The sequence below is a fragment of the Pholcus phalangioides genome, unplaced genomic scaffold (genome assembly GCF_987345545.1).
Source record: "Pholcus phalangioides strain wild (caught in Gottingen) unplaced genomic scaffold, Ppha-v1.0 ptg000022l_1, whole genome shotgun sequence".
NCBI classification, from domain to species: Eukaryota; Metazoa; Arthropoda; class Arachnida; order Araneae; family Pholcidae; genus Pholcus; species Pholcus phalangioides.
Window position 1 is genome coordinate 33,708,281 of NW_028301615.1, and position 20,251 is coordinate 33,728,531.

The 20,251-nt window shown below is 32.8% G+C and overlaps 1 protein-coding gene across 2 annotated transcripts in view; it reads left to right on the forward strand.

The window, feature by feature from the left end:
* Window positions 1–20,251, forward strand: part of LOC149070228 (teneurin-m-like) — a 292,210-nt gene that overhangs the window by 168,368 nt on the left and 103,591 nt on the right. For both annotated transcript variants that reach the window (XM_089250141.1, XM_089250142.1), the window contains exons 9-10: window positions 5,678–6,147; window positions 19,184–19,294. In XM_089250141.1, the coding sequence (XP_089106267.1) occupies window positions 5,678–6,147; window positions 19,184–19,294 (581 nt within the window). The remainder of the gene's footprint in view (window positions 1–5,677; window positions 6,148–19,183; window positions 19,295–20,251) is intronic.

The window sequence follows — 20,251 nt, forward strand, 5'->3', positions numbered from 1 at the left end:
TTTCTATTTAATACTGGTGACTTATTAAATTTAAAATCAAATTACTTTCTCGTTCACTAAAACCATAAAACGAATGATTTTTGTTATTTTTTCAAATTAGTATTTGACTTCGTACTCATTTATTAATAATAGAAATCTTTCTAAGAGCTGCAATATCTACCGAAATAATTCCGATGAATGACATGCAATACAGTATTATTATTTTAACCTCTCCGTGAATGTCATATTTACTGTTTTCGGAAATTAAACAAAATTTCGAATTTTTATGAATAAAGAAAATGTGCCCGAAATTTAAGAACTTGAATCCAGCAAACCAATGAAAAAGTGATATTTTTAAAACTAAAAACCTTTATAAAAGGACGCAAAAAAATAAATCAATACCGAAAGAAGGAGAGGGAGCCTCAACTTTTTCCTTGATTTTTATCTACTTCTTTTGAGGTGATAATAGAATTACTTAAGAAACCTGAATCCTCATAAACAACAGACAATGCAATTTAACATTTCTTGTACATACGCTTATTTATAAGAAAAAAGAAACACACAAATATATTAATTAACTTATTTTGAATCAATGCCAAGGTTACGTAAGAGAAAAATATCATAAAATTATCATAAAAAAACAATATCATAAAATTATCATAAAAAAAAATATCATAAAATTATCATAAAAACAGTATCATAAAATCATAGAACTTTTTTTTTAATATTTTGAATTAATTAATATCTGGTTTTTATACTAATGTGTTATTAATGAAAGTCTTCATAAGCTGGAATATCTATCGGACTTATGCCGATAGACAATGGAAATCATGCGTGATACACCGAATACAAAACATACTTTTTGTGGAGATTTAAAAATATATTCATAGATAGAATTTTTATGAGAATATGTTAAAGAATAACCAAAAAAAAATCAAAATGACAGAGAAAAATCTTTGAATATCATTTCGCTTGAAAAATTCAGAAATGTATAGCTGAGTTTGATGTTGATATGGATGTAATTTATCGCGCCTTGGGAATTAGATGGTTTATATTTCATTCAGGCACACATTTCACTTACCACATTGAAAAGAAAAATCACCGAGCTCTAAACTTTATAATAAATCTAGAATGAATAATGAAATCTAGGAATTTCACTACTTAAAAAGTTTGAAATTCAAGTAAAATGTGGTTACAAAATTGCAATAAAAGCACACACACACTAGTATATTTGACGAATCAGTGATAAATATGCTAACCTTGTCCTAACCTAACCAACGTTAGAAATAGGAAAAGAAAGAAAAGGAAAAAGTAGAAGAGAAGGGAAGAAAAAAACAAATGAAAGAGTAAAGCAGTATAATTGTATAATAGAAGGTGAGAGAGTATATACAAAGTAGATTACTCTTTTCACCCTCGACTCACCTTTTCTCTTTCACTCTTACATGTATACGTATACAGTAGGAAGATACATCATATGTGGAAAAAAATCACTATCGAGATATATAAAAATGAGAAGAAAAAAAATATAGGATTACAACAAAGCTTCATGAGGATGAGGAGACGAAAAGAAACAGAGAACACTTGTTTGAGTTTATTCCACTGACATTTGGACGCAATATTACGTCCTTGATCGTAAGGTGGCAAAAGTGGTAATAAATTCCCCTGAAGGAGATCAAATCCCATAAACATGTCATAATGAACTTCAATATCATTTATCATACCGAATTTATAAAATAACAAAGTATATTAAGCAACCTATTTTTAATTAATGCCATGGCTTTACAAAAGGAAAAGGAAACGATACCCAATTAACTGAGAATAATCCGGCCAAGTAATAAAACTGTTACGATTAATAGACGATTTGTAAAAAAAAAAATCATCATTATTTCAATCAAAATAATGCTGAATAATTGATGAAATGAGTGTAATAACACCGTTATATTTACTTTAGCACGAATGCCGGATTTTTTTCAGAAATTTGAAAAAATAAATTAGAATTTTATCATTATGTAAAAAACACAATATATCTGAAAAGACAACTTTCTGAATTTTAGTTCTCTAAAAGAAAATTCATTCTGAAAACATGCAGAAAATATCGCTGGGGAGTCCAATCGACCACATCATAGTAATGTTATGGTTGATATTTCTTTTAGACACATTCGACTTCCCGAAAACACTTCATTCAAAATCCGAATTTCATAATAAATCTACAATCAATATAAATCCAAGAATTTAACCACTTGTAAAAAGTCTTAAGTTCAAATGAAATACAGATACAAAATTTAAATAAATGCCTGCACACACTAAGTATCTAAACTTAAATATTTCATTTTAGAAAACCGATGATAAAAAACATATTATTCTTAAATTTAAATTTCTGAAAAGGACGGACAAAAAAATAAGAAATAAATATCTTAGATTAAATTTTTTTTTTGAATTTTTACCTGTTTCTGTCAGAGTAATAATGAAATTCCTAAATAAATCTAAATCCCATAAACATTTCACAATGCACTTCAATATTATTTATACCTACTTAATTTATAAGAAAAAAAAATCATGAAAAAATATATTAATCAACTTATTTTGAATTAATGCCAAGGCTACACAAAAGAAAAAGGAAACAATTGAGTAAGAAATCCGTTCAAGTAATAAAACTGTTGCCAACAATAGACCATTTGTAAAAAAAATAAATTTCATCATTTCTCTCAACATTCCTTTTTTTTTGTTTCCAATATTTGCATAGAAATAGAGAAATTTGCAAGTCAGTTCTTTACCTCCATTATAATATAGACAGAATCTTCGTAACATCGACGGAACATTTTTACACTGAAAAAAAAAAATTTTTTTGTTTCGTTTTGGAAACAACATTGATAACCATCGTAGAGGTTCATGCAGAAAGTTTGAGAAATTTCTAAAATTGGATGGAAACAACAAAAAAAAAAAAAAAAAAAATTCAAATATTACTGTTCAGCTTTGTTGTAAAGAGAGGGGAAAAAAATTATCCTTCGGGGACTGATTTTAAATATTTAACAGAAAAAAGAAGTAAACAAGTGAATTGAATTTTAATTTAGCAATTTCCTTTTTTTTTTCTGCTTGCCACTATACAACAAAAGGAATGATCTGAATTATTCATGCTTAGAAATTGCTTTTTCACGAGTGCCGGCCATGCCCCCCTCCCACCCTCTCTCCTGTTATTCCTAGTGGATTTAATTTCTGTATTTCAATGTAAATTTTTTTGCATCCTAGAATTTTGTGTTTTAATTCTTATCGGAGCCCTATTTTGTGTATTGCAGTATAAATACTAATTTAAAAATAAAAAAATCTCTAGGCATGAACTCTTTCTACATTATTTAGAAGGAAAATATGTTTGTTTCAAAGAAATCGCGAAGAAATGAATTGATTTTCTTTATCAGGATCCACCACATGCAACCGAAATCTTCCAATCCTATTCTGAATTATACCCATATTTATTCGATGATAGTTCCCATATTCTAGAATGAACTTGAAATTTTAGGAATTTCAAAGAATTCTCTAGAAATTTTAAGTTCGCCCCCCCCCCCACTCTTAGATATTTGCTTGTATTCGTCTTATTTCCATGTTTAAATTAACTTACGATTAATAGGATATAATTCATATAAGTTCGAGTTATTAATTTTCACTACATGATTTCATACTATCAAATTAATCTTTTTTTAATAATTTCATAAAGATTATGAGAATTTCAAAAGATATCCATATAAAAGTGTGTAAGCTGACTCACGAACGTTGTTTTAACAATCTTTTCGAGTTACGAACTGAATAACTGATGAATATACCTCGGTGATATTTGGAGAAATGTTTTATTCAGACGTGCCTCGAATAAATCTCTGATTTCTGAATGAATTTCGTTTCTCATTCAAAAATCGAGAAAATTGCGCCAAATTTGAATGGTTTCGACTTAGGAATGATTCGGTTCTCGGAATATGTTCGAAACACAGTTCCTGTACGTAAGTCAGGATTTATCTTTATTCAGGAAATAAAGATACGAATCCATTGGCTAAGCTGTAACAAACTTAAAATTTTCACCATCTGGGTGTTGAGATAGGTTTTTATACTTGGTTTGGATCAGTATTCTTCAACGTTTTTTTCTTCTACGTGTAGACCGGCAAAATGGCAAATGTTGAATTTCCCATCCTCTGACTTATTAAGTTTGATTTTTATTGCTATTACATACGAGAAATATGGCTGAGCTACATTTTACTGCTGCCATCTATCAAATAAAAATAAAATTACCTATATAAATCATGTATTAAAATTGATTGCTGGTTTTAAACCGGTAGACAGCATGAAAATGACAAACGTGAGGTATTATAACACATATTGTTTATTTTTTTATTTCATACTGATGTTAATTTTATGCTTTGTAATCCTGGTTACTTTGTTTTTCGTGCTTACTAAGATCTTACAGCAAACGCTATTACATATAATCAATGAGATGTTCGCATCAAGCTTGTATTACTAGAAGAAGTATGACGTCAGCGGTCTCCGCCTTGGCAGTGCTGAGAACGGTGTCCGAAACATCATTCTTCGGAAGATCACATGACTCGGTGAAAATACATACAAATCCCCCCCCCCCCTATTTTCTAATTTCATAAATAGGAGTTTAAACCAATAACTGAAAGAAATAATTCAGCATCGATGAGATAATTAAGAAATCCTTGAAAGAGATAATTCCAGAATTAATGAAAGGTAATTCCAGAATTAATGAAAGGTAATTCCAGAATTAAGAAAAGATAATTCCAGAATATATGAAAGAAAGAGATTATTCAAAAATCAATGAAAGAGGTAATTTCAGCATTAATGAAAGAGATAATTCCAAAATTAATGAAAGATATAATTCCAGGATTAATGAAAGATATAATTCCAGGATTAATGAAAGATATAATTCCAGGATTAATGAAAGATATAATTCCAGGATTAATGAAAGATATAATTCCAGGATTAATGAAATATAATTTCAGAATTGATGAAAGATATAATTCCAGAATTAATGAAAGATAATTCCAGAATTAATGAAAGATAATTCCAGAATTAATGAAAGATAATTCCAGAATTAATGAAAGATAATTTCAGAATTGATGAAAGAGATTATACCAGTATTAATGAAGTAAATAATTTAATCTCTTTTTATCTTTTATATGAGTTCTCTAAACTTTTTCTTAATCTTTAAAATGCGGTATTTAAAGACTGAACTGTACATTTCAATGGGGTAATTGATGGCAGGAATTGTGTTTTGAACGAGCCACGCGATTTTCTTGAATTCTATGTCGCTGACGTCGCGACGGCTGGATGATCTCTCCAGTAATATAGGCTCGATGCGTATTCAGCATGAAAAACAGAATATATATGTAGTATATTTATGTACGTTTTAATCTTAAATTTTTTTGCAGAAATCGTATTTCAAAATTTCTTGAGTCTCTCCATTTTCTTCACATAAATAGAATTCCAAAAGCATCCTATTCACCTCCAAAGCATCCAAAAATTGTAGCTTTCCCCCATCATGTAATGATTTTATAAATTTGATGAAATGTTTCGCCGACCGAAAGAAGTTTCCACGTTCAGTGAAACTTCAGTCCACGGTTGAACAGCACTGATTTAGATTACCCTGGATATTTTTCGTGATTGCATTTTTACTCTGTTTTATTTCTCGCTTTCGCAGGATCTATAGTCAACCACAACATGTCCAACTCCCGAACGATGACGCCAAATCATCAATAGCCAACGGTGTCAGCAACGCCACAACCACGACGTCGACGAACTCCTCCACGTCAGCCCACCACAACAGCAGCGGTGGTAACCCTTTGACTTGCCACAGTAGTATCAGCGGAGGACCAGGAGGGCCTACGTATAGCAACCCTCTGCCGGTGTACTGCGGCACGCCAAGTTCAACCACTGGTCCCATGGTGCCTGTCACGAATTGCGTCAATCCTCAACTCATTCAGACCACGACGGCACCCGGCCCGACGAGGCCACCTTTCGCTACTCCTTCGAAATTCACGACGGCGGCGATATCCTCGTCGCGTTTCCATTTCCAGAAGACGTGCGTTCAGAACTGTTCTTGGAAATTGGCCACCATCGTTCTCATCTTCATCACGACGTTCTTGACGGCGTTGATGGTCTACTTCGCAGGTGAGTTATAGAACACATATATAGGAACATGAATATCACATGAGTGCTAAAAGCAGGAATCTAAGAACTCTCAACAAAATCTGTATACGGTGTATTGATATTGATAAAGTAGTACATAGATTTACTGCGAGAGTTCACAACATTGTTTCTCAACCAATATTCCCCCTAGATATCAACATCCTCCAGAAAAAAAGTAATAAATGGCGAAATGAATAGTCATGGTAATGTTACAAAGAATATTCATTCCCTAGAACATGCATTTTTTTATAAGTGTTTCCACGAGTTTCCAACTCGTGATTCACGGCACCCAAGGCCCTCTTCACACATTCATACCAGAAAACTCGCTATCCAGACGACCCAATCATCTGTGTATTTCCATGGGACCACAGACTGACGACATGGCATGCTAGTCAAACCTGGATACTCTAGTATCGATGATTATTGAAACATTTCTCCACATTTTATTTTTTGCAGAATGTCCTAACGGGTGGTCCAACAGGACTCCGAGTCGAACAAGGTTCCAAAATTTTTCAAAATAATTCAATAATAGACATTTTTACTATGTAGGCCTATTTATTGGAATTTTCAACAATTGTGAATATTACTCTCAATAATTCTGCAATTATTTTCTTCGCCGATTTCAAATGTTCATTAATTCTGAAACTATTCCCTCTCATCCGTCATTTTTACCTCATTAATTTCGAATTTTCAAAAAAATTATGTACGCCCTTTTTGAATGTCGGGGAGGGAAATCCGAAAACATATTTAGGATCACGACGGGCCTCTGATTCATTAGGTGACCAGACTGCACCATTTTTGACTCTCCCTGAGTTTTGAAATGTTCATTGCAGCTCAGTGTGAGGGAGAACGGGAAACTTGAGTTGTCCATTCTCTCAGTTTGATGGTATCCGGGCTACTGAATATCGATTTGTGTATCCCTAAGAACAGAAACGGATATATATATATATATATATATATATATATATATATATATATATATTTAAATTTTCACCTTAACATTTAATGCATCTCTAATCAAAATTGCACTCGCGCTTATCGTTGGTCTCACGTATCGCGTAATCATTCAATCATTTTTGTCGCACCACGGTCATTTTCTGCACACGAGGGCTAATTAGACCGGGACCTACAATTTATCGCCGATTCCGAACGACAGGCTTGTTTTCTAATACTCATCGAGAGGTTGGTGCGCTAACCTCTCGATGGGGGACTCCCTGCGGTAGCAATTTTTTGCTGCGGTCAAGTCGCCGTTTTTTTTTTTTGTTGTACCCCTGTGTCAGGAAAGTTTTCTGACAAGGGCGAACCGGGTATCGAACTACGCGACACCTCTAAACATCCTTTGGTACTTTAGGCGAGCCTCTTATCGACCGGGTTACCGCGCCCACGTATCGCGTAACTTCGGGTATTGCTGTATTAAGCATTTACCATCTGTTTATTGTCCGGTTATTCCGGCTATTATCCTTTTATACCTGTCTTTCAGCATAACGAGGGTAATGGAATCAATGCTATTATGTTAATAATATGATTTACATATGACAATATAATTTAGTTTTAATAAGGCGCAAAAAAAATATATTTGGTTCCTTGAATTAGAAAAAAGTGTTTGGTTTGAGTTATTTCCTTGGCCCATCAGAAGTCGACGCCCCGGGCGCCACCGTTAAATCCGCCTCTGAGTAGTTATATCTATAAAAAAGTTTATTACACATCAGTATAAAAAACAGTCTCCAACACAAGTCGAATTGAAAAAGATGTGCGTGTACAATGCATTAATCTAAGTTCCCCCCCCCCGGCTTGCAGAGCATCATAAGGTTTACACAAAACAAAGCAACGATCAATATTTAATCGTTTGCTTGCAAATGCTTTCTAAACACAAGTTAATACTTTTTCTAACACTTTTTTTAATACATAAAACGAGTTTTAAACTCGTCAGATGAAATCTTTATATTTTTTTAGCTGTTAGATAATAAGCGAAGTCCGTCATAGTGAGGGTCTATTGTGCATAGTAGATGCTTTAGACGAGAGGTTAACGTCTCCAGAGCAAGGATTCTCACAAGAATGACTGCCTATCTTGAGAATCATGATAATGCATGACTTAATAAGCAAGTTATTGAAAGTAGGGCTAAGTTGGAGGATGGTGGTGAGCTACCCAGGGATCAAACCAATCACAGCTGTATTTTCACTACACTACGCGAAGACTACATGGACAAGGAATGCTCATTTTATGACGACTCTATTGCTAGAATCAATATCAATGGAGTCTCGTAAGAAATTCAAGCCGAAATTCGGGGATATTTTTGGATAGCATTTATCTGATGTAGATTTTTTTTGCATTAGAAAAATAGGAAATAACCTGAAAATAAGCCCTAAAATGCATCTTTTGGGGCAAAAATTAGCATAAGACAGGATCTTATTTTCGGGGAGAACGCGGTATTTCGCCGACAGAGTGCAATGAATCTCTCATAATTATCCATGCACCAGCGTATACCTTACAATTATTCGTCTCGAGTATTATAACAGTTTTAATACTATCTCGCTAGCACAGCTCCCACGAGGAAATTCTCTTCAGCCAAATATCTATAGTGCTTATCGGTTCGCAAACATTGACGTAGAAATGCAAGGGTCGTCCCGTGTTCATATCATAGTACTGGTATTATTTCCTCCTCAATATTCTAAACGTATACGAGAGATGTATGGCAACGTGGTGCGAGGATCGACATAATCTATCTGCTATTCCATATCACGACTGCAATTTAGTCGATAAAGCAAATGGCCCTCTCCGGCGATGCCGGCTAGAATGCATAATAACTGTGGAATTCCTACGCGTTATCTACCTAACAGATTAAGAATATTTTTATCATTTTTTAAGGTCCATTTATTTAATGTAATATTCATAATTACTATTTTCCGTGGGACAAATTTGACCTCAAACCTAATTTTGTAAAAATAAATCAAGCGACACATTGCCAGATCATCTAAGTGACCCGCGGCACATTTGCAGATTACTTGGGTGACCCGTGGCACATCTACAGGCCACATTAGCACCCGTAGCACATTAACACATCAGTTAAGTAGTTCGGGGTAAGATATAAGATCACTTATGTGATCCACGGCACATTTACAGATCACTTGAGTGACCCGCCGTTAATTTAAAGATCATTTAAGTGACCCGCGGCAAATTTATAGATTGTTTCAATTACCCATGGCACATTTACAGGTCACATCAGTGCTCTTGGAACACTAACATATCACTTAAGTGGTTCGCGGCACGTTTCATAATCCCTTTAGTGACCCGCGTCAAATTTAAATATTACTCAAGTGGCCCGTGTGGCACATTTACAGACCACATCAGTATCCATGGCAAATTAACAGATCACTTAAGTGACCCGAGGCACATCTACAGATAACTTGACATTGGAAAGACGGGCGAGGTATGTGCGACCCTTTGCGCTCTTTCTGCTCTCATACCTCGAGAAAAAAAATAAGCCAAAGACTTAAAAATTCCTCGACTTTTCTTGAATTATGATGTTCTTATATTGCACATCACACAAAGCTTTTTAATTATCTTTCTTAGCAACGGAGTTTAACTAGGAAGACGGAACCGGGTCACACTGACCCTCCCTTTGTATTTTGAAACACATTCACCGTACAATACTACCAACTTTGTTAAAATTGAATTTTCTACGACCGAAATTCCTTCGATAGTCTTTTCGTTCATCTAATACGGTATAATCTTCATTCTCTCTCTCTCTCTCTTAGCCTTTTTTTACCTTCATTCTTATCTGTAGATGTCGGTCAGCAGTTGTCTCAGATGTTGTTGTCAAAGTATTTTCGTTCGACCAATCGTTTGCTCTGCAAAGTAGAGATATCCGCGAATTTATGATTGCTGTAGAAATGGCAACGATAGCCTTAGAACAAATCCAAAAGCTGACGATGGGAATTCAGAGTTCAGAGGAGAAGGGAAACTACCCATAACAAAACATTTGTGAAGCAAGCAACGGTATTGATGACGGATGTGTGAAGCAATTATTATCAATTAAAGAATGAAATTGTACTCCAACGGTGGCTTCAGCTGATGCAAAAGAAGAAGCTGCTGGAAGCAATGAACGCAAACCTCATTGAAACCACAAAAACTACACACGCCCAAACTGATTTCCAGAAAATTAATATCCCAAGTTCTAAATGATAACTCGTCTACCAGTTGCGAAGGAAACTGCTGCACAATGAAGTGTATGGAATATCGTTGGACCTTCTTCGTCAATAGGACGTCAAATATTCTAAAATATTTTACAAGAAACTCATTGCTTGCAGATACTGATTGCACACCACTGGAATTACGTGAGTTTTTCCCGATCGCAATCGACAATCTTGGTTGAAACCCTTTGTTGATTATCATCGTCTAATTTGGGAAAAAAATTCATATCCATCTTGTATATGAATGTGAAAGTATGTCTATGTATGTCTGTCTATTCTTTATACAAATCTAGTTTTAGACCAATCGTAGCCAAAGTTTTCATATATACCAAGCAGGACCGGGACTGAACCGTAGGTTACTTTAAAAGTTCGTCAGAGCTGGGCAAATGCCCGAAATGGGCAAAAACTGTCCGGCAACAATGGTTCCTAAGCCTCAAAAGTCACTTTCGGAATGTTTACTTTGGTTACTGTGGTTCCCTAGCAATGCTTTTCAGACATGCATATTCCTTTACAATAGTTTGTCACTTCTTTAATGCTGCCAGTATTATGCACAATAGTTTATTCCTTGATAATGGCTTGCCACTTTTTCAATCCTCCCAGAAATTGAACAAAATTCATGCAGCACCGGGTATTATAGCTAGTAAAAAATAAAAGCAAGATCACACTCACTGATCCTATTCAAAACCCTGAAACGATGTACCATTGCTATGTATATATTCAGGAGAAAATGAAAATCTTCCAAGTCCCGAGTTCCCTACACACTGACGTAAATTAATAGAGGTTTTTTCCACAGAATACTTTAAAAACTAAATAACAATAAAAATAGATAAATAGATCAAGGGTTTTCACCATTAGTTATTAGCACTATAACTCTAGTCTCTTAAAAATATTATATCATCAAATCATCAAATCAAATATTGTATCATCACGCTTCAAAATATAAAAATGTTCAAAAACTGCAGGAAAAAGCTATGGGGCCACACAGACTCCTTTCCGTCTTTCTAGGTATTATTCGACCCGTCTTTCAAGTGGCCCACTAACGTTTTCAAACCACGGCTCACACCTCCCAAAAGTTGGAGCGCCCTTGAATTAGAGTATTTTAATAGTATGATAGAATGCTTGATAAATTCGGATTTCGAGCGGTCATACTCGTTATCAACCAAACGCACACACAACATAATTCTTATTTTGACGTCAATTTAATTAGTAACTTATTCATAATCAGTGTTTAGACTAAACGAGGGATACTATCATTAATTAGAGTCTATTTAAATACATATGTAATTTTTCAAGAAATTGAATATTGCTGAAGATAAGCCGATTTTTTTTTTACAATTTCGGGACTTCTTAAGATCTTATGTTTTAAGCCGATTCGAAGGAGGAAACAGAATTTCAAATTGTAATTAGTACTTATATTTTTTTCTTTATTTTTTCGAAAGAAAATTTATGATCACATTCTTGTCTTACCCGTTGAGAAACGTTGTTTACTTCACTAATTCAAGTTAATATCCGGAAATTCGGAAGAAAAGAGTCTTTTCCGCCATTTAATTGCGGGACGAAGTTCCTTTGTAATCCGTTTTGTGTCTTTATTAGCCGAGGATTTCGACTCATTGAAAAAAACTTGTATTTTTCTTTTTCATTTCATTGAACGAATATGTGTTAGTGAAAAAAATATACTCATTAAGAAATCCAGTGAAATATACGAAAGAAAAATAATGAGTTTATGTAAAAGTGGATGTTGCGGATTTTGATTTTTTTTCTTTCGGATATATCCGCTATCGGAAATTTCAGATAGATTTGATTAAATAAGGTATTGGAAATTTTATTCGTATAAACTTTGATGCATCTTATTGGAATGCAAAAAAAAAAAAAAAAAGCATTAAAAAATTGGTAAATTGATTTACCAGCTGGAGGAGAAAGAAAGGGTATTAGATATCGAGACGAACAAATTTGTTTTAGTTTTATGTATCATCGTGAGAAATTCGTGAATTACTTTTATATATCGCTTTTAGACATGATGATATATATTAGGGATTTAAAATTTAATTTTCAAACTTTCATACGTACAATCCAGAAAAATACGAATGAACTCACACTCAGCACGAAAAAGCATATGCACACGTTAAAAAAATTATCAAAGAAAGTAAGCCAATTACAAAAGATATTTTAATGAATAAGAAATTATATAAGTAGGAAGTACTGAAATGAGTGAAAATGCCAATAATACTAAAATTACTAAAAATGCGAATAATACTAAAATTAGTACTGAAAATGTGAAAAATACTAGAATGTGTGTGTGTGAGTAAAAATACTAAAATGAGGAAATTTTGAAAATGACTAAAATAAATAAATAAATTATAAAAAAATAAAATGAATAGCTGAATAAATGACTAAATTAAAAAATGCATAAATAAATGAAAATGCTAAAATGAATAGATAAAGGAATACATAAATGAAAATGCTGAAATGAATGAATAAATGAAAATGCTAAAATGAATAGATAAATGAATAAATAAATGAAAATGCTGAAGTGAATGAATAAATGAAAATGCTGAAATGAATGAATAAATGAAAATGCTAAAATGAATAGATAAATGAATAGATAAATGAATAAATAAATGAAAATGCCAAAATGAATAAATAAATGAAAATGCTAAAATGAATAGATAAATGAATAAATAAATGAAAATGTAAAATGAATAGATAAATGAATAAATAAATGAAAATGCTAAAATGAATAGATAAATGAATAAATAAATTAAAATGCTAAAATGAATAAATGAATAGAAATGCTGAAAGGAATAAATGAATAGAAATGCTGAAAGGAATAAATGAATAGAAATGCTGAAAGGAATAAATGAATAGAAATGCTGAAAGGAATAAATGAATAGAAATGCTGAAATGAATAAATGAATATAAATGCTGAAAGGAATAAATGAATAGAAATGCTGAAATGAATAAAATAAAAATGCTAAAATGAATAAAATAAAAATTCTAAAATGAATAAAATAAAAATGCTAAAATGAATAAAATAAAAATTCTAAAATGAGTAAAATAAAAATGCTAAAATGAATAAAATAAAAATTCTAAAATGAATAAAATAGAAATGCTAAAATAAATAAAATAGAAATGCTAAAATAAATAAAATAAAAATGCTAAAATGAATAAAATAAAAATGCTAAAATGAATAAATAAATAAAAATGCTAAAATGAATAAATAAATAGAAATGCTGAAATGAATAAATGAATATAAATGCTGAAAGAAATAAATGAATAGAAATGCTGAAATGAATAAAATAAAAATGCTAAAATGAATAAAATAAAAATGCTAAAATGAATAAATAAATAAAAATGCTAAAATGAATAAATAAATAAAAATGCTAAAATGAATAAATAAATAAAAATGCTAAATTAATAAATAAATAAAAATGCTAAAATGAATAAATAAATAAAAATGCTAAAATGAATAAATAAATAAAAATGCTAAATTAATAAATGAATAGAAATGCTGAAATGAATACAATAAAAATGCTGAAATGAATACAATAAAAATGCTAAAATGAATAAAATAAAAATGCTAAAATGAATAAAATAAAAATGCTAAAATGAATAAAATAAAAATGCTAAAATGAATTAAATAAAAATGCTGAAATGAATAAAATAAAAATGCTGAAATGAATAAAATAAAAATGCTGAAATGAATAAAATAAAAATGCTGAAATGAATAAAATAAAAAATGTTAAAATGAATTAAAAAATTAAAAGAATAACCACTGAGAATAAATAAATGAATTAATTTTAAATTTATGAAAAATTTGAAATGCTGAAATGAAAAGTACTCAAACGTACAATTAAGTGAAAAATACCAAAATGAATAAACAAATAAAAAGAAATTTAATGAAAAAAAAATACCTAAAATGTGTCATTTACAAACAAAACAAAATTTAATTCTAATAATAATATCTACATTATAAGAGACAAATGTTTCAGCGGAATTCCGATATTCATTTAAAGAATTGCAACTACATATTCACAAAATGAAACTTCATCTATGACATACGAAAAATACATTTTATATTTTCTACATCCATCATGGATATATATTCTCCCTTTTCAATTCATTTTATTTATCATTAATTTTTTTATTTAAGATAATTAAATTTTTAATTTATTCATCTTCATTTTATCAGATTATTATTATAGATCGTAAATAAGAAAATCGTAATTATACAAATCACGATTGAAAAATATCGAAAATTTTCCTCCATCCATAAAAAAAACATTCCTCGAATTTTCACTCCATTAAAGAATCTTGAAAAGACGACAAAAATACACCATCAATCTTCTCAAATAAAAATCGATCAATTCCAGGCAGACATCTTGAGACAAATTAAAAGAATAAATTAGCGATGTCGAAGGATATATTCTCTTAGGATGAAAATTCCCTATTTTCTCGAATCCCCTTTTGATTTCCCGTTTTATATAAATTTTTTTTCCTTCATTTTAATCTATCTGTGGAAATTAATTCCTCTTTTTTCCCCCTCTTTTACATAGACAAATAGAAAAGTTTATTAAATTGTCAGAAAACAAACAAATTCCAATCCTTTTTTAATCTAACGCAAAAAAAAACACCATTTTCAATTCAAAAAAAATTTTTTTTTCCCTACCAAATTTGAATTCCCTTCCCCTACTTCACATTCAATTAAAGAAATGGTAATGAATTTTCACAAAAAATGAGATTGATGTACATTAATAAAAAATATATATGAATTTGTTCTAGATGTATTGGTTAATGGATAGAATACTTACTTTTTTTATGCATAAATGGAATTTTATAGTTTTTTTTTTCTTTATGATAAAGGGATTGGAATGATTAATTTTAATGGAAAATCATGATTTTAAGTGTAAATAAATGCTTGCTTGTGGGATTTTTATTGGAACCAATTCAGTTTTTTTTTTCATTGTGTATTGATTTAAAGTTTTTTGGATTTTTTTTTTTGTTGAAGCGAAAGATTTACTTCAAGTTTTGAGATGTTGTATATATATATTTTTTTTGATTGGCATGATAAAAGTCAAATCAATATAAATAGGTGGTGTGTTTCTGTCTATTAACTTCAATTGGCATGCATATGAAAACGCATCTACGCATGCTGGGTATACCTACATCCATTTATTACCTGGAAGTTGAGAAATCAGCATAACCCAGGGGTTCTCAAACTTTTTCAGCCGCGGCACAAAATTCAGCAACAAAATCAGCTTCGCGACCCATGTGACTGTTTTTCGAAATTAGTGAAAAAAATGACGCACTGTGCATTTATAACAGGACTACGTACGTGGATTTGTACGACGATCACGTAAGCCCTTGCGAATCACATTTGGGTCGTATTCCATAATCTCAAGAGCCCCTGGCTGATAGTGGATTTGTGTGCGACACATCTGGCAAGCCCCTGCACAACAACTTTCGGACGTCATTTGTAGCTCAAGAACCCCCTGGCTCTAAGTGAATTTTTTCGACACACCTCGGAAGCCCCTGACAAGCAAGTCCTGGTAGTAATCCAAAGCTTAAGATCTGCTGGCTGTTAGTGGATTTTCATGATCTATCTCGGAAACCTCTACCAATCAAGTCTGGATTGTGACCCATAGCTCGGGTCGCTGTCTTTGTGGATTTGTACAACCTTTCTCGGAAGCTCCTGCGAATTACGTTTTAGTCGGAGTCCATGGTTGTTAATGGATTTGGAATGTCTGGATTTGGACAACGTCCCATTATGGGATCCTGGTGACCCAAGTTTGGGTCGCGACCCATAGGTTAAGTACCACTGGCATAGCCCAATGGCCAGTGAAGATCACGACTGGACAAATCTATTACCGCAACATGTCCGGGGCATGTAAAATGTTTTACATGGCATGTATTTTTTTCCACCACATGCCCAATGCGAGCATATAGAAAGAAGCAAAACACATTTTCTTTTACTTTCTTTAATTTTTACATCGATGATGTTGCAAGTGGTTCTTACATACATGCCTGAAGTTTCACAGAAATGTATTTCTGACTGTCATGAAGCAAATGTGTTGCCATCGTATTTTGATCTATTTTAACGGTCCTAATATTTAGCATGCAATCTCATGGGATCTCATATACCGCAACTAGGCTGTGTTTGGAAACGGAAAACCTCATTTCCAGCGAAATTGTGTATCCTAATGGATATTCACGGAAGGAGAGAAAACACTCCACAGTTTGCAACTCCACTTTAGGTTCGCAACACATACAAGCACATTTTCCAGCATGGGCCAGGTCTTCTTTGACAACCTACTAAAACCACTTTATTGAGACAGAGGGGAGGGCCATGATGTGGTTAAGAGGAGGCTTTTAGTGCCAGTAGCAAATTTTATGCATTGCCTTACGTATACAAGAATCCAATGCTTTTGAAAAAAAAAAATTCAAGATGTCTCGGTTTTATCGGGATTTGTTCCGGTTTCTCAGTCGAATGATTTGGCCTTCCTATCCTAGGCCGGTTTACATCACATTCTGTAAATCGCCGCCATGATTCTATTAAGCTAGGTGAATTATAACTTCGTGACTTCTTATTTCGATAGCGCGGAAAATTATGATTAGCAGTTAGGCTAGTTTTGGATTTTAAATTGGTGACACATTCCTTTTAAATTTTCAGATTTTTTTGACAATTTCGATTGAATCCTTACAGCGGCAACCCCAAGATATCTCGTCTTCTTAAAAGCTTTTTATATCGGCATTCCGAAGCCCAGATAGCTTTGGTCATTTTTGTCGCTGCACGGTCATTTTCTGCACACGAGGGATAATTAGACCGGGGGCCTACGATTTATTGCCGATTCCGAATGGCAGCCTTTAGTATACTCACCGAGAGATTGGTGCGCTAACCCCCGATGCGGGACTCCCTGCTGTAGCAATCTTTTTCCACATTCATGGCGCCGCTTCTGTAGTACCACTGAGTCAGAAAAGTTTTCTGACATTGACGAACTGGGTACAGAACTCGCGGCACCTCTAAACATATTTTAGTACTTTAGGCGAGTAGCTTATGTCTTATCGGCCTAGAGGCCAGTGCGCCCACCAGATAGCTTTGTACAGAGAACTTTTCCTGATAACATAACGGTACCACAGTTATAATGCGGATCAGGAAACTTTTGGGAAAAAGGGTAAAAAATGAAGTATATTACTTTCTCAAATTATATATTTTTATGCAAATGAAATATTTTTTTTCAACATTTTTAAAGTAAGTAAATCCTGTGATGATATTTTTCGGGCATGTAAATTTTTGGAGATTTGTCCAGCCCTGGTGCGTAATCACATAATTAAATTTCCAAATTCCTACCTACCTGCCTGCCAGATCGTGTAACGGGTTTGTTTAGTCTTCTTCACTGTCCTGTGCAATGCTTGACAATTTCTGTAGGCAATTTCAATAGTTTTCATAATTTTACGCATACGTCACTGTGAAGGTTTCGAATTCATCAAGGTGGGTGCGATTTCGTGATCCTGTATTTCATTTTTGTACTTCCGTTGAATAGGTTTCATTTCCGTACAGTAAAACTTCAATTAACCGTCAGTTTCTGTTTTCCGTCAACGACTAAACAAAAAAAAAAGAAGATACGGAAAAAATAGGTCCAGGTTTTAAGGTCCAAAAAGATCGCGTTACTGCCACGATCTGTGCAAATGCCACCGGCAATCATAGATAACCCTTGCTTGTAATTGGCAAATCCAGAAAAACACGTGCTTTCAGAAATTTCAGCACTGCTGTTAATGGACAATACCGCGGCACAACCTTGGTGTGAACTCAAAAATGATGATGGCAAAATAACATGCCTCTTTCTCCCAGGGAATACAACTCCGTTTATCCAGCCTATGGACCAAGGGCATAATTGAAAATATGAAGCGACGTTAAGAAAAGCTTTTATCGAAGGCTTGCTTTCATCTGATGATGCCAAAGAATTTTGGAAGAGATACAACATAAAGGGCGTTATTTTCAATATCGCCACTACCTAGGCTGACCTTATATTGAAGCTCATATTGATCGTTTGTGAAAAATTAAATACAATATGTAAGTATGTATTATTCACTTTTAAATGATTTTATTTCCATTTTCTTCCCAAGCCGGCAGTGAAATCACGTTACTGTACATATGTATTAAGATATTTCTGTTATCCGTCTATTCGGTTATCCGTCACAGCCCTAGTCCGGATGGTGACGGTTAATCGAAGTTTTACTGTTCTTCTATTGGTAATTTCCTTGAAATTATGGGTTAATCTTATTGTATCTCATGGCCGACAGCGGTTCTGTGAAAATTCAGCTCCCACTACCCTTGAGGGGTTGGATTTTTAGGCGAAATGCTAAAACATGAACCACAAAAGCTTATGGAAGTTTCGCTTGACATTGCTATACATTGTTTGGAAACCTAAGGAAGGACATTACCAGTGGAATTGACTTGAATTTTGGAACTAAATTATATGGAAATAGATTATGATTTCATATCGTGAATTACATTTTCATTTATTTCGTGACTCTATTTTCAAGAACCTTTCGATTTCAATATTCACAGTAATGCATAACAGAATTATTTTTCCACACAAAATTGAAAAAAAATTCAATGTATTCCAATCATTACATTCGAATGCATTTATTTTCGACTTGACCTAACTAAGGATTGCTACGGTGTTTAGAAATTACTTTTAATACCAATCCATATTGTTTTTTTTTCAACAGGTTTACTTTGATGCATAGAAAGTAGCCAATTTTTACAACTTGATCAGTAGTTCTGGATTTTGTTTTTTAATGTGAGGTTTTTTGTCTTATATCGTAGCGACAAGTTCGTCAACGACAACCGTCGAATCTCAGAAGCCTTGTATAGTTGTAGAGGAAACTGGAAACGCCGACAGTTTCGTTGGAACGACGGCACCTACGCCGAGTAAAGGTACTTTCAAGTCTCATATATTTTTTTCTCACTTTATTCTTCTCCATTCCTAAAAAGAACATCAGAATTTTGTTGGCATAACCCGTTTCGGAGTTGTGCAATTCGAGAAATATTTCAGGTATAATTACCTGCATTGCTGTGTAATACGCCCATATTGTGTATACTACTTCCTTGTACATACAATAACTAGTTGCATGAAATTATTTGCCAGCTGAATATTATCGACATGAATTTATTAATCAGCTGAATATTATCGACATGAATTTATTAATCAGCTGAATATTATCGACATGAATTTATTAATCAGCTGAATATTATCGACATGAATTTATTAATCAGCTGAATATTATCGACATGAATTTATTAATCAGCTGAATATTATCGACATGAATTTATTAATCAGCTGAATATTATCGACATGAATTTATTAATCAGCTGAATATTATCGACATGAATTTATTAATCAGCTGAACTTTATGAGCATGAACTTATTCATTAGCTGAATCTTATAACCATGAACTAATCCATCTGCTAAATCTTATAACCATGAACTAATCCATCTGCTAAATCTTATAACCATGAACTAATCCATCTGCTAAATCTTATCAGCATGAACTAATCCATCGTCTAAATTTTATCTGCATAAACTCATTTACTAGCTGAATTTTATCTGCATAAACTCATTCACTAGCTGAATTTTATCTGCATAAACTCATTTACTAGCTGAATATTATCGGCATGAACTTATTCATCAGCTGAACGTTATCGGCATGAACTTATTCATCAGCTGAACGTTATCGGCATGAACTTATTCATCAGTTGAACGTTATCGTTATGACTTCATTATTGTGAGGGTTAATTAATATTAGTTTGCTAAAATAATCATGTTCGCAATATTTTCGTTCTTCACGAAGTGTGTATGAAATTTTAACGTAACATTTCATCTTTGCTTCCTAC